The sequence below is a fragment of the Polyergus mexicanus genome, unplaced genomic scaffold (genome assembly GCF_030449975.1).
Source record: "Polyergus mexicanus isolate NDT 795.1 unplaced genomic scaffold, iyPolMexi1.0 SCAF_1, whole genome shotgun sequence".
Lineage (NCBI taxonomy): Eukaryota > Metazoa > Arthropoda > Insecta > Hymenoptera > Formicidae > Polyergus > Polyergus mexicanus.
In genome coordinates this window covers 6,936,747-6,953,024 of record NW_027223321.1, presented here as the reverse complement: position 1 = coordinate 6,953,024, position 16,278 = coordinate 6,936,747, and the positions used below count along the sequence as shown (strand labels likewise).

The following is a 16,278-nucleotide window of genomic DNA, read 5'->3' as shown; positions in this document are numbered from 1 at the left end:
TACTTGCCGGGTAACGACGGGGGGTGCATCGTTACAATCTTATGTTCCCCTCAAAATCATACAATTTTTGTTTAAAACGTTTTTCTCTAAAATGCTTAGTTTTTGAAAGAAAAGGGGTGTACGGGTGGTCTAGGATACCCTGTATATACTGGGTGGCCCATTTTAATCCATCCAGTCGAATATCTCAAAAACCAAGCCCGGAAGAGAAAAATGTTTCAAACAAAAGTTGTGTGGCTTCAAGGGGGCCATAAGATGGTGACAATTATTTGACCTTGGAAAATCATTTGAAGGTCATGTGAAGGTCAACTTTAAAATCTTAAATGGAGACCCCCATTTTTTATTTAGTATTCTTGTAGCTGACATCGAGAGCTTTCCAAAACACTATAATAAAGTATTTTTTTATTATGTACTTTTTGAGTTATTTTATATTTTAATCTGACATATTTTGATATAAAAAATTAAATATCTCGTAAAATATTTAGTTTTTAATAATCTTATCATAATACTTCTATGTACAGAATAATGAGACAAATCAATTAGTATAAAAAAAAATTGTTTTGAAGAAAATTATTTACAATGTATTTTTTTAAACAATTATTTGTTTTTTTTGGCACTAATTAATTTGTCTTATTATTCTATACATAGAAGTATTACGGTAAGATTATCAAAAACTAAATATTTTATGAGATATTTAATTTTTTATATCAAAATATGTCAGATTAAAAAATAAAATAACTTAAAAAGTACTTAATAAAAAAATACTTTATTATAGTGTTTTGGAAAGCTCTCGATGTCAGCTACAAGAATACTAAATAAAAAATGGGGGTTTCCATTTAAGATTTTAAAGTTGACCTTCACATGACCTTCAAATGATTTTCCAAGGTCAAATCATTGTCACCATCTTATGGCCCCCTTGAAGCCACACAACTTTTGTTTGAAACATTTTTCTCTTCCGGGCTTGGTTTTTGAGATATTCGACTGGATGGATTAAAATGGGCCACCCAGTATATCGTGCGCGCGTGTGTGTACTTGATATTCCAGGTATATGTAACATGTGTGGGTGTGTGTGGGTTTTACATGTTATATTTATGACTGAAAAACTACAAGTAACTAGTAGCGATTTACCGGCAAAATTTATGGAATAATATTAGTAAAATTTATCTTATGATAAAATCATGCTAAATTCTTTATATGCAGTTTTTCCCGTTACAACATTATAACATCATGTTTTATGTTTGCTGTCTCTCTGCTATTGATTTTGGTTGGATACGGATCTATTCGATATTTTTGCTGCATATTTGCTGCTTCATCGTGACAGCAGACAATGCTCGACTTTTGTTACATTTTTACCGTTACATTGTTCCAACAGTTTATACTGGTAGAAAATAAGCAATTACGAACGCAACGGATAGAAATCTGCTGTAAAGTCATGATTGGATCTGCTATCATCCAGATAGCCAAGTCTGGCAAAAACAAATTTTATTAAAATTTGTTACAGATTTTGTTAACAAGATGAATGCAAATTTGATACAAGATTTGTTTTATCCGATGATGTCACCATAATACCAGCAGAAATGTAACAAAATCTGCTAACATAATTTGATAACAAATCGGCAGCAGAATACGAATAAACTTATTAATATAACTTAAGAGCAAATTGATGCTAAAAATTGAGCAAAGTCTGTGTAACGTAGTCTGATAGCAAATTGGTATCGAAAATCAAGCAAGGTCTGCGTTACAAAGTCTGATAACAAATTGAAGTTAAAAACTGAGCACCTTACTAACATGACTAATATTAGATTGTCGGCAGAAACTGAACAAGATCTAATAGTAGAAAATCTAATAGTTCAGTCGTTTACTACTATGCGGCGCGTTATTCACTATCTATATCCGTATTCAAGTTTTTGTCATCAGTGTATATAAAGCGTGTAAATTGCGGGTAATAATATTGTAATACATCTATTTTTATTAGTTCAATTTTTGACGATTCCCATACAGGGAATTCAGATATTGAATTAATTTTGGGAAAAATTGAACAGATAATTGTTCGATTTTCACTTATTCGGGCAATTTCTGTCCGAAAATTTTTTTAATATAATAAATAAAATTATTTAAATTTATCTATGTTTTAATATATTAATATATGTTATTATTATATTAATATTGTAATTGGTCTTATTTTTACCGTCAAAAGAACATCAAAAAATGATTTTCCGTGGATGTAACATATGACGTCATTTCCGGATCTCATGAGAGCTAACTTCGGATGTGTAATTGGTCATTTCGTGATCAAAATTTATTGTCATTTTGCTATTTAGGATTGAGATTTTAAATCCATTTAAATGTTTTATGTCATTTTATATAAATAGCTAAAAGCTGCAGATTTTGTTCAGTTTTTGCTGCCAATCTGGCATTAGATTGCCTTGCGCAGATCTTGTTCGATTTCTGTCGCCAATTTGATGTCAAGTCATGTCAGCAAGCTTTGCTTGATTTTTGCCATCAATTGGCTATCAGGTTATGTTCACAAGCTTTGCTGGCAAAATCTGAACTTATTGCGTACACAGATGGCACCGGATTAGTTATCAAGTTTTGACCGAATTTGATGCTAATTTGACGGCAATTTGCTATTAAATTACTATCTGGGCAGACATACTGTTGACATTTCGCTATCTGGGCTACTTATATGAAAAATTATATATTACATTATACACAACACGTGCATGCGTGCATGCATGCGTGTGTGCATGCTTGTGTGTACCTCATCTCAATCCTATTATATATATGTATAAATATATACAATATGGGTGTATAGGATATATAGGTTCTAAAACCTCTGTATTTTTTCTTGGCACATTCCTTAGAACATTTCAAGACGAAAATCCTAATACAAAAATTTCAAGGCTATAATAGTTTTTAAATAGGAAGCAATTATATTTTACGAATGACAGGGCTGAGATTTCGCGCGCTCAGGCACGGCGAAATGTCAAGTGAAAGAAGTGCTCACATAGGGTGCCCTTTTTATAATATTATGATTATTGTATAAATTTACATTACATTGTCATTATATGTTTGTCTCAACGAGACCTACAACTTTTGTTACAAAAAAAAATCGGTTTCCATTTAAAAAAATGATTAGTGAATTTCTCGGAAATGGCGCCATCTGTAAACAAATTGATATGGCTATCTTGTTTCCTTAAAATCTAACAACTTTTGTATGAAACATTTTTTTGTAAAAGGCGTAGGAAAAAAGATATTTAAGTAAGGATATTAAAATGGCTCACCCTGTATATATACAGAGTGAGTCGTTTTAACGTCTCCATCTACATCCATTTACTTTTTCCTACGCCTTCTATAAACATATATTTTGTATAAAAATTTTGTGACTTCGAGGGGGACATAAAATGGTGCCATTACTTTGATCTTGGATGAAGGTCATGAGGTTATTTCAAGATCATTTTCATTTTTTGAAATGGAATCACTCTAATTTGTTTACATAAATCGATTCTTTCCAATATTCGATATAAAAAGGATAGTATGAGAAACGGGGTATGTTATAAGGATAACATGGACAAAACTTGGATAGTTTATGAGATATTTTATTGTAATGTGACATAACTTTACATAAACTATGAAATATCTTATAAAATATTTAATTTTTGATTATATTACTTCAATACTTTTATGCACAAAATAATGAGAAGAATCAATTGGTATAAAAAATACACATAGTTGTTTTTAAGAAAAAATTTAATTTGCAATGAGTAGCTACTTTCTTTTAACAACTATATATTTTCTTATATATAAGATATATCATTTTGTGTTACAAGATGTTTTCTCCGAAACTATTAATGATAGCGAAAAAAAAATACTTCTTGTAGTATTTATATTTTGTTGGAGTCTTTTAAATGACAAATAGGCTACCGCCGCTATTATCTTTTAAGACTAAAAAAATCAATTCTTCATTTTCTTAATAGAACAATATATAAATTTCTGTGTTTTTAAATACATATCTTTTTTAATATGACATCTACTTAAAACGCATTTTTTCATATTTTGTATATAGTTATGATGAAAAATAATTTTCAGTGACTTGAAGAGAAAGACCATGGATGTTCATACAGAATCATTCATTTTAAATTTCATTTTATAAATGTTATAATAATTATTCTCTCAAAATGTTGCTTATTCACTTTCTAATCAAAGATCAGTATCATCGATATTTTCAGTTATATTTTCAGCTTTGATTAACGATTACTTGGATAATCAGTAATCAAAATCGAAAATTTTTTTGATTATTTGAGTAATTGGCAACAAAAATGAAAAAGTTTTAATTACTTTATCAATCATCAATCAGAATTGAAAATTTTTTGAATGTTAATACAGTTATATTACTTGATTAATCAGTAATCAAATCACCTAAAAAATTTTAAATTACTTCAACACTCAGTAATTAGGGTCAGGGTAATTATTTACTATAGCGGACCCAGCTCCAATGATGTTGACCTTGACATATATTGTCAAGGACATAATCCTGAGTAACTTTTCCTTATAACTTAATCGGCGGTCATTGTTTATTAAAAAATTATTTACAAATAAAGTTTGAGAAATAAAACAATAAAACGATGATTTAAAACTAAAATTCGGTTTAGGTGACGTATAACTCAAAACAAATTTTCAGAAATATAGGTTTGGGTTAGGTTATATCTTCCAGAAGTGGAGCCACCCGCAGGGGGGGGACTCACTGCGTTCATGCATACACTTTTCCATCCACACAACAAATATAGGGTGGACCGCGCTTTGCATTGTAAAATATATGCGTGGACGCAGTGGGTTCCGCCCCTCCTACGGAGGGGACTCCATTTCCGGAAAATATAACCTAACCCAAATCTATTTCTGATTTAAAATTACACCTTGTTTCGTGCAGATAGTTGCAAATTCATATTATAAACCTTGTTTAAGTAATCAGAATTTTTTACTAACCTAGTGACGAAAAAGGTCAATGACTTTGATCTTCTTAGAGGTTAAGGTCAACGTCAAAGTGAACCGGAAATCATCTGGGATAAGGTGTGTAAAAGTAAACATTTACCTATTTACGTTTTATTTAGTAAACTTTTTTGTTAATAACTTTTTAATAAGCAACAAGCGATGGCTAAAACCTTTTGGAGGTTACTCAGGGTCATCACCTTGACAACATATGTCAAGATCAAGATCATTGGAGCTAGATCCGTTATTATGTGCACTTTTACCGGTTCCAACCCTCCCCCCCTCCCCTCTATGGGGGGCTCCTCTTCCGGAAGATATAACCTAATCCAAATCTATTTCTGATTTAAAACTAAAATTTGGTTTGCGAGTTACGTTATATAACCGAAACTAAATTTTTGTTTCGAATCTAACTTTAATTTTAAATATTTCAAAAATTATAAAAGACCGCCGATTAAGTTATAAGAAAATGTTACTTAGGATATTGTCCTTGACAATATATGTGAAGATCAACGTCATTGGAGCTGAGTCCGCTATAGTAAATAATTACCGAAATAAATTCAACAAAATATTTTTGTAAGAAACTTAATTGAATTAAGATTTTTTATAGTTGATAAAAAAATAATACAATTAACAGAATAATTTCTCTGTTTTCAATGAACAAATATAATGAATCTTGAGAAAGTCTCCGCTTATTTATAAAAATATTTTGCAAAAATCAGTGTTTGTTTCTTTTATTATCAGTGCAGTATCTGAAGTAAACATCGAATGGTATATAAAGAAATATTATCAATCTGATGAGAATTAAAAGAGGCACAATATCAAGTATTTTTTTTATTTTTTACGTGTTTTTAAAGATACAATTCGCTTTTGAAAGTATTCTTTTTCTGTTTTCATCTGTAAGACGATTTCGCAATGTTAAATATTGTGGCAAAACTAAACATTCTTTCGACTGGAGCTGAAGATGGTAACAAAGTATAAATTTAAGAAATGCTAATTTGATAATAGGATAAGTATGCAAAATTAATAAATCGTTTTTCTGCTCTTGACATAAACATTGAAACTTGATTTCACACGCAGTAAGCCCTAAATTTTTCTAGTATAATTACTGATTACTTAAGGAGTCTTCCCAGTTTGACACTCTGAAAATAAAGCGATTTTTGTTAATTTTTTTTTTAAGAAAAATATAAAGCATTAATTCTAAACTTTGCACGTTTATTAAAAAACATTTCAAATATATCCTGAACTTTTTTCAAACAAAAATTTGTTCATTTTGGAGTTATAGTAATCCAATCAAGGTGACTTAAAAAAAATTGTTATTCGTGGCGAACATGATTCCAACCGTTATAATTATCTGAAATTAAAAAAAAAGCCAAAAAGATTCTTAATCTATATGAGTATGGCTGTCGCGTGAACTAAAACAAAAAAATATTGAAAAATAAAAAATGGCAGCATCTAAAAAAAAAATCCATTTTTCACAAAACAATTGGTTGGGTTTGTAAGTCGCGAAATTTGAATTTTGCAAATATAGATTTAGTTTTAGTTCACACAATAACCACACTTATACAGATTAAGAATCTTTTTGATCTTTTATTTTAGGTGATTATAACAGCTGAAATCATGTTCGCCATTTTTTTTTAGGCATTGTGGTGGGCCTACTATAACTCCGAAACAAACTAATATTTTTGTTTGAAAAAAATTCAGGATATATTTGAAATGTTATTGACTAAACGTGCAAAGTTTAGAATTAATATGTTTTATACTTTCTTTTAAAAAAGTTCCCAAAAATCGTCTTTATTTTCAGAGCGTCAAACTAGAAAGACCTCTTAAACAATCAAAAAATTTTTTACTATGATTACTATTAATCAAGCAATCAAAAAATTGTCCACTATGATTACTTATTAATCAAATAATCTAAAAAGATTCGCTATAATTACTGATTAATCAAACAACAACAAAATTTTATACTCTGATTACTAGTTAATCGTGTAATAAAAAAAATTTTAATTTTTTTTATTGATTAATTAATTAATCGGAAAATATTTGGTAATTACCCAGATAGCCAAGAATGTTAAAATCATGTTTTGCCAAAGCTTTGCGACAAGGTTTGCTTTAATTTTGACAACAATTATCTAGCAAACGTTTGTTTTGTTTTGGTTTGTCAAAAAGTTTGAAGCAAATTGACGGCAACATTTTTTGTCTTACGATGCTGTAAGTGTAAATAATAGAAAAAGGTTTGCTCGTAAATTTTACGCAAAGAAGAACATGTATGATGCTATTCACGGTGTAACACAAACTTTACATCAATTAATAGCAAATTTTATTATACACGCTATAATAGCAAATTTACGACAAGAACAGAGCAAACCTTATTGTACACAATATGATAACATATTTACGAAAAGAACAGAACAAAGTATACCCTGGCACAACGAGATGCAAAATTCACGTAAATAATAGAGCAAGCCTTGCCATGCATGGCATGACAGCAAATTTACAACTTTACTTTGTTACAAACTTTACAAAAATATAGTATTCAGCCGATAGTTCGTTTGTTCATCGTTATGCGACGCGCTATATGCATCCATCTCGTATTTGATTTTTAGTCATGAGAAGTATATAAAGCTTGCAAAAAGCAACTGACAGAAGATTAAAAATATAATTATTTCTATCAGTTCAATTACTGATACAATCCCAAACATAGGGAATTAAGATATTGGACTCATTGTCTCTCTTAGATCGGACAGATAAATGTCTAAAAAAGTTTAAATCATCCGTTTATTGTTTACTTAAAATGTAAAAATATATATATATATATATATATATAAAATTCATATATTCATTATATTATGAATTCATTTCAATTATTTATATATTATCATTATCTCATAATTATAATAAATGCCACCTAAGATTCTTGTCTGCTCGGTCGCATATTCTTAAACGATGCGTCAGAAAACATGATGGATTGCTTCACAAAAAATATTCCTCTCTGCGAGATTTATCGTTTCTCAGAGTTTGTCGCAGAGTTTCTGAATCATCCTATACAGAGAATTATCACAAATTTGCTATCATGCCGTACACGGCAAGGTTTGCTCTATTATTTGCGTAAAATATGCATCACACTATTGCGACAAGCCTTGCCAGCAAAAGCTAAGCTTTTTGTGGACACATCTTGTCACAATTTTGCTGTAAAGGCATGCTCGAGTTTGCTGCAAACTTTGCGCAAAGTTTGCATCATTTTGTTTGCTGGGTATTTGTCAGCAATAACAGATGATCAGTACGTGTGTAAATGTAGTTACGAGTCTGAGGGCGCGAATTCTACGCAATATTATTAGCAAACTTTGATCACTTATATAACTCAAAAACTATTGTAACCTCAATATTTCTCTATTAAGATTTTTTACTTCATTTTGTCTCTAGAATACTGTATCGACTACTAGCTGACCATAATGAAGTAAATTATGATGTTTTATTCTGAGTTTACCCTCAAAAAGCCCCAAGTATAATTTCAAATATTGCGAGACGGTGGATGAAAAAACATCTATTATTTCATTAGAAATAATATCGAATAAAACAATATTAGTGATTTGACGCATCATGAGATACAGTTTCCACGGTTTCCTATAGGGACTAAATCGCTAACAAAAATAACCAAACTATCAACAAGATAATGCATTTCCGAAGCAGTAAGAATAATTTTTTTATTTTTTATTGATTCATGTTTTAAAACGAGAGTTACGTTTTTATCACGACTTGAACTGAACAAATTCTTTCATTTAATATTTCTATAGTAAAGAACTTATATTTATCAATGAGATTGCTCAAAACTTTAGCCATATCATAGCGGCAAATGCCTTCAAGTATATCGTGCATAGGGTCAACTGACGCGTTGTTTATTACATGATATCCAGGGATATCATTGAAAATGCATTTTTCAATTACACCAAAAGAATGTTTAGAAGCATGTTCTGAATAATTATCAACTGTCCTTAAAATTTGGGAATTTTCTAGTGTCACATTTTGTATCTGTTCTTTAGTAGCTACACATATTCTACAACAATACGACTGATTAAAATTTTTACTAAACCCAAGAATAGTATTTAAACCTAAGTTATCCCCTACTATATAACATAATTTGAAAAAAACCCTTTTCTCTTTATCATTTTTATTTATAACAATCCCATGACTTACAAGCTCTCGAATTTCATTAATAACATTAATAAAAATTTTGTTATTACCTAACAATTTATGGTCCTCATATTTATGCAATTGGACTAAAAATATGTTTTCTAACTTACTCACGTATTCTGGTGGCAAACATGGAATACAACAGTACACTGCCCCAAGTTTATTTTTACATTTTCGAGAACCCAATGGATTGTTGATTTCAAAATCGTCAAAATAAATTATGAAAGGAAGAATAAGTCTACTTGTTTCGTTTAACGAAGATTCCCAAAATTGTCCTTGAAAAACTGACTGTAAATTTTTATTTATTCTGCATTTTACAACAAATGAATCTATGGCATCGAGCACATTTGGGAGTCCCAAAAAACGTTTTAAAACAAATTTTAAGGGAATGAAACTTAACTTACTACATAAACTTTGTTTTGGGAAATTTTTCTGACTTTTCCGAAATTCAAATATGCCCGAACAATTATATTTTTAGGCAAAAAAAGACAATTTATTTGTTCTAAATACTTGAAAGTCTTTTTCTCTGATTTAAGGAACGCAAAAGCATTTTTTATTATGTTTAACGAAATGTTCAAATTATTGTTATTTTTACAACACTGCTGTAAAGCTTGTATACTCGTTGCTAAATAAGTTTCACTTACAGTTTTAATAATTTTAAGTATTGTTTCTGTACTTAATGTTAAGTCAGCATACAGTTTTACTACAGTACAAAGAGCCGATTTAAAAACAGTTGATTGGTAAATGTCAGTATCAAACTTTTCATCATTTACAGAATCATTCATTTCAATCGTCTTATAAATCTTTTCCTGACCCTCATTAGAATTGTTCGAATTAAAATTAGAAATAGTTGAAGTCGCATCAGAAAATTCAGAAGCGTCTGTATCAAAAACAATATCACTTATTTGCTTTAAAGTTATACTTAAAGCTAATTTTGTTTCTGATATATGTTTATTGAGAATGTGTCTCCGTAAAGAATAAACATTAGTAAACTGATCATCACAATTGTCAAACTTACATGTAATAGTAGAATTTAACATAAACTTATGTATTAACCTTATATGTTGCATGACAAGGTCCATGATTATAAATATTTTTTCGCAAAAAAAAAACAATTTATTTTGAAATAAAAAATAAAAATCTGATTTTAAAACACTCAGAAATTAAGCATTAAACGTAATTTAAAGGAATTGTAAATTAAAGGAATTTTATGTAATTAAAACAAAAGATTTAACATTAATCTGATAATTCGTAGGCATCAGAAGTATCTGTGTCCTTTTCATCGAGCTTAAGACTTACTTTGTTCAACACATTTTGTATATGAGGTATTTCTGCATCATATATAGTATCGAACATATAAATACCTTTTTGAATTAATAACCATAAGTGCTCGCAAGCTGATGGATATTTTACATGAAAAACTTAAAATGCTTTAAAGCAGACATCAATAGCTTCTAAAGCACTATTTGTTTTATACAAAATGTCATCGACACAAACATATATTTCATGCAGATCTTCTCCATCGACATAAATGATATACGGCTGAAGCGTAATTTTTAACATTTAGGCTTGCTGCTTTGCTTCATGTCTTATTAAAGTAACATTTCCAGCAACCTGAAAGAAAAACAAGAAATAATTAAAATGACAATGTAGTAGATATATTGTTTATCAAATTTTCAATGGGCCTTGTTTTGCGCATTTTAATAGAACATTATAATAAGCATTTTCTATCTCTTTACGTTTTCTTTCTCTTTACACATGCAACATGCAGCATCAGCACATTAAGCGCCGCCAATCAAAAACATCCTTGCGTAATGGAACGCTGCCTCTTCTAATCTTTCTTTCTATCTCTCTACATATGCAGTGTCTATCGACCGATTTCGGTATTTAAAGTTAAAAAAATAAATATAATTAAAATGTGCAAAATTCGGCGTATTACAAACTTACTAATATGATAAAGAAATAAAGAAAATGAAGAAAATCCACAGCCAAATATAATTTAAACAGAATAGACCATAAAAAAATTTAATTTTCTATAAATACATACTTTCACAATCCTTATGCATTTTTCGTCAGCATAAAAAGAAGCTCTTTTATAAACTCCATCTATTTTTTTCATTGTTTTCGGAGGTATTAGATGAGGTTAAAGTTTAAACATCGTTAATATTTTTTTGTCTAAAACATATAATAGATTTTTTTTCCATCTAATATGTTGATATTTGTAATAACGTATAAATAATAATAAAAAAATAAATACCATTATTCAAGTCTTCTTCTTTTATTTTATTGAGTATTTGATATCCATCGTCATCCTTAGGATTAATCGAAAAATTTTGGAGAATAATATTGAGAAAACGTTTAAAATTTGATTCGCTTAAAGCAACGTTTGAGAGAGACATTTTGCTGAAATCTTGGATTATGAGGTTATAACCTTGTGGATGTTTGTAATGTGTCCATTTAGAAAAAATATTAGACAAATCTTTATCTTGGTTATTGTACAGATCTTTTTTTCTTAAATCATATGTTGTAGACCAATGTAATAGAACCTCTGTCCAAGGAGCCTCATTAGCCTCTAACCATTTCATACTTTCAACAACTTTTTCATCAATTTTTTCTATAAAAAATAAAAATTTTGCAACAGCTAAATTTAAATATTATACATACATATTATGTATAAATATTATACATATAAATAAATAAATATAATGCTACCATCTGGAACATCGTTCGCAACCTCTCCTATTGTTTTTTCAATTTCGCCATAAAATTTTTATTTCTGCTTCTCTTATTTCTCCACATTGATACCAATTTGCCTTTAGATGCTTTAGATTTGTTATCTACCGCATTTTTCTTATTTACTGGAGAAATATAATAAGTTTTTACAACTTCAGTTGGAAAAGTCTCACAAATTTTTTCAGCGACATATTTTGCTATATCATTTGGCAACCTGTGAAAGTATATACTACGCTAACTATGATCACTATGATATTTAATATTAAATAAATAAAATGAATTGTACAAACTTACTCTGAAAATATTTCATCAATATAAGTAAGTATTATATCGCTAATTTTATTTCTTTGAGCTTCAGTGAAGTTTTTTTGTCTTTCATAAGCTGTAATAATTCTTAAACCTAATTTTTGTTTCGAGAGAATTCCTTTTATTGATAAAAAAGTATTTTTAATAAATTCTGATTTTCTTACAAAACAATTTTCTCTCTTCAATTCATTTTCTTTTTCAATATTTGAAGTAGTAGTAATTAAATCTGCATCAGTATTTTCATAATCTAATTTCTGGAAGTTAAAATTGAATAGTATATATATAACATAAATAAACAACAAGAACTTATAAATTCATTCTGAAACTTTAAATTTTAAAAGAAACAAATCGGTTTTATCCTTTTTTTAAATGTAGGCTGAGCATCTTTTTCTTTATTTTCAGAACTTATTAATAGCCTGCTAAAATTACGTTGCCAATATTCAATAAAAATGGCTCTATCACCTATTGTTTGGATCAATTCGTTGATCATAGGTATTGTCAAATTTTTTAATGTCTTTATATTAATTCGCTCTTTTATAAAAATAAGATTTTATATTTGTATAAAGAAGTTTATCTTAGCACGAGTCCATGAATTAAATAAACAATGATTACTTACTTGTGTGAATGTATCAATCAAATTTTCAAGATCCAAATTTCGTAGTATTTCCTTAACTTCGTCATCAGCTACATTATCTTTTTTTACTATCTTCTTACAGGTAGAAAGTACTCGAGTCTATCAGTCAAAAAGCACATATGTGCCCAATTCGCTAGATCCTCAGTAAAAAAAATACGCATTTTACGCAGTTAATCCGATCCAAGAAAAACAACAATGCCGAGAAATGTCTACTTACCTTGCTCGCAAAAAGTCGCTCGCAGCTTGCACTGTTACTTATCTTACAAGTAACGTACCTTTTGCGTATTTACTCTCAATGGTTCGCGCCTTTAATTTCTAGCGGTTTATGTCGCACGCGAATATAGCCTTCGTGTTACTTGCACGTTTGGTCAAGATAAAACCACGATGCATCGATCAAAATGCGTTCACTCATTTTAACCGTGCCCGATTGTTAATTGATGTGCTCGTGATCGTTCACTTGTCTCGGTCATTGTCGTGGCTCGCGATGTTTTTTTGTCTAACATGCCCACTCGGGAATTTTCATATCAATCGGCTGCGTCGCTCGCATATATTGGTTTTACCGACTCGCGTAATCAAAGATATCATCGTCAGTTAATATCGACTAATATCGAAATTTCGAGACACTTATTTTGAAAAAATATTTAACATTAAATTAAAATCTAAATCAAATAATATTTATTAAAGTTATTACAAAGATTTATTAATTTCAAACAAATACATTTTGTATTTGAGTCAAATAATCTTTACAAAATAGTACATTATTATTAAGTAAATTAAAAAATTGGTTTGAAAAAATATTTATTTAAAGCTATTTCTTTAATTTAATAATATCAGATTTTTCAATTTTAAAGAATAAATTATTCAATTTGAATGATAAACAACCTCTTAATGTGACTATATCATATTTGAATTAATATATTTATTTGGATTGAGTAAATTTTATTTTCAGTGTACGTGTAAGCGATTGTGAAACGTATTGAATCACCCGTTCTGAATTGTCGGGCTAGATCTGTGATAGCACTGCTCCTACACCGTACGCACTAGCATCGCCCGCTACTATTAATGGTAATTTAGGATTGTAATGTGCTAAAATCTTTTCGCTCATAAATGCTTTTTTTTGCATTCCGAAATGCGGCTTCGCACGCAGTATTCCATTTGAACGGCAACGTTTTTCCTTGTTTACCTTCTATTGATAACGTATATAACGGGTTTAAAATTGTACTCACATTTTGTATAAAACGCCCATAATAATTCACCATTCCTAAAAACGCACGTAATTCGGTAGTATTAGTAGGTCGACGCATATTTTCAATAGCCTCAATTTTTGCCTTTTCTTTGTGAATTTCATTTCTATCAATGTAATGGCCGCAATAGTGTATTCCTTCCTTAAAAAATTCACATTTATCTGTATTGATTTGTATATTGTATTCGCTTAGTCTAATAAGTACTTGTTTGAGCCGCTGTAAATGTATTTGATCGGTCGGTCCTAAAATTTTTATATCTTCCAGGAACACCGCTACTCCGGGAATATCTTTTAAAATATTTTCTATTTCTCGCTGCCAAATCGCCGGTGCCCAAGCAATACCATATAATAAACGGGTATATTTATATAGACCGCGGTGCGTGCTTAACGTGAGCATCTCTCGATCGTCAGGATGAACCTCCATTTGCAAGTATGCTTGTTTTAAATCAATTTTTGAGAATTTATCTCCTGCTATTGTATAAAATAATTCATCGAGGGTTGGCAACGGGTGTTCATCTACGAGTAGGAACTTATTTAGAATGACGCTGAAATCCCCACATAACCGAACTGTTCCGTCCTTTTTTAACACGGGCACCACGGGGGTGGCCCATGGCGATGTGTTAATTTTCTCTAAAATTCCGGTATTTACCAATCTTTCTATTTCCTTTTCCACTAAAGGCATTAACTTGAATGGTACTTTCCTAGCTTTTAAGAATATCGGGCACGTATTTTTCTTAACCGTTAAACGCGCTTGAATTTCTTTGATTTTTCCAGAGATCGAATCTAATCCCTGCCTGTACTCTTGTAACATTGTCTCTACTTCCTTCGAGGTATCTGTGTACAATATGTTTAACGTGTTCCATAACTGAACTTTTAATTGTCTAATCCATTCGCGGCCCATTAACTGTTTTCTATCTGTATTAGTAATATACATATTTAATGTTTTTATAACATCTCCGTAACATACTTGTACTCTGACAAAACCAACAACTGGAATTGTAGTTTTACAGAAAGTAATTAATTGTAAACCTGATTTTTCGATGCGCAAACCGGAACAAAATAACCTTGCAAAAGTTTTACTTACGATGGTGACCGCTGCCCCGTTATCAATTTCGAAACGTACCTTTCTCCTTTCCAAAATTACCGCAGTATAATATTTCTCTCGAAATTTACCATGTTCCGCCTGCGTCGACAAAATCTCACCTACTTCATTTGCCGCAACCTTATCCTTCCTCTTACACACTTTTTGTAAGTGCTCTTTTGTACCGCAACTCCTGCAGGTAATGTTCCTATCTAATGTACACTTAGTCGCTAAATATTTACCGCCGCATCTAAAACAAATAATATTAATATCATAATCGTTTGCCGACGATGAGTTAGCATTGCTACGCCTTCTGTTTACAAACGCGATTGACTTTCCTTGAAACTTCTTCTTCGCTACAGTCCGTTCGTTTCTCTTGTGTAACGATGAGTTTTTTTGATTTATGTAAGCCACGTTTGCGGGTCCAGCCTGGATTTGATCAACGTCCTTTTCTGATAATTCCATAGCCGTTGCCATTTCTACTGCCTTCTCGAACGTTAAATCCTTCGTTTCAAGTAAACGAGATTGAGCTCGTTTGCTCAATAATCCAAAAACTAATTGATTCCTTAAAGCGGTCTGTCGATACTGTCCAAAATTACAGTTTATGCTTAATTTGTGTAGCGCAGCCACAAATTGTTGCACTGCTTCGCCTTCACTTTGCTTTCTCTGGTGAAAACGATAATTTTCTGCAATTTCGAGAGGTGCAGGCGCGTAAACTTCTGCTAATTTTTCCGTTAAAAAGTCATACATTCTTGTATACGGATCCACTGGAGCTAACTTATCACAAATCATATCAAAAGAAACTGATCCGATGAAATGTAGTAAGTAAGCAACTTTTTGTTCGGCCGGGATCTTGAACACTGTAACGGCTCCTTCAAAACGTCTGAGCCATCGTTTCCAATTTGTTACGGTTGAATCAAAAACTTCTATGGCAAAATTGCCTTGTACTACCGCCTCCATCATTATTGCAACGAATACATTCAACCACCACTTGTAATTTTTGTAATTAACGTACTCACGTGCTCGCTTTCTCGTTCCGTAACCTTTTGCTTAGTTATCGTAAAAAAAATGCGTTCTGAAATCTGTATTATCAGAATCCCATCCTCGTCG

At 30.5% G+C, this 16,278-nt stretch overlaps 1 protein-coding gene across 3 annotated transcripts in view; it reads left to right on the top strand.

The window, feature by feature from the left end:
* Positions 1-13,931, top strand: part of LOC138933684 (uncharacterized) — a 37,032-nt gene extending 23,101 nt beyond the window's left edge. The window contains exons 5-7 of one of the 3 annotated variants that reach the window (XM_070296623.1): positions 12,613-12,702; positions 12,927-13,110; positions 13,794-13,931. In XM_070296623.1, coding sequence (XP_070152724.1) covers positions 12,613-12,633 — 21 coding nt within the window. In that variant the 3' untranslated portion in view covers positions 12,634-12,702; positions 12,927-13,110; positions 13,794-13,931. Of the gene's footprint in view, positions 1-12,089; positions 12,223-12,612; positions 12,703-12,926; positions 13,111-13,793 lie in introns of those variants that run through there. The other 2 variants (XM_070296614.1, XM_070296633.1) reach the window with 2 other exon arrangements.
* The last annotated feature ends 2,347 nt before the right edge of the window (positions 13,932-16,278 follow it).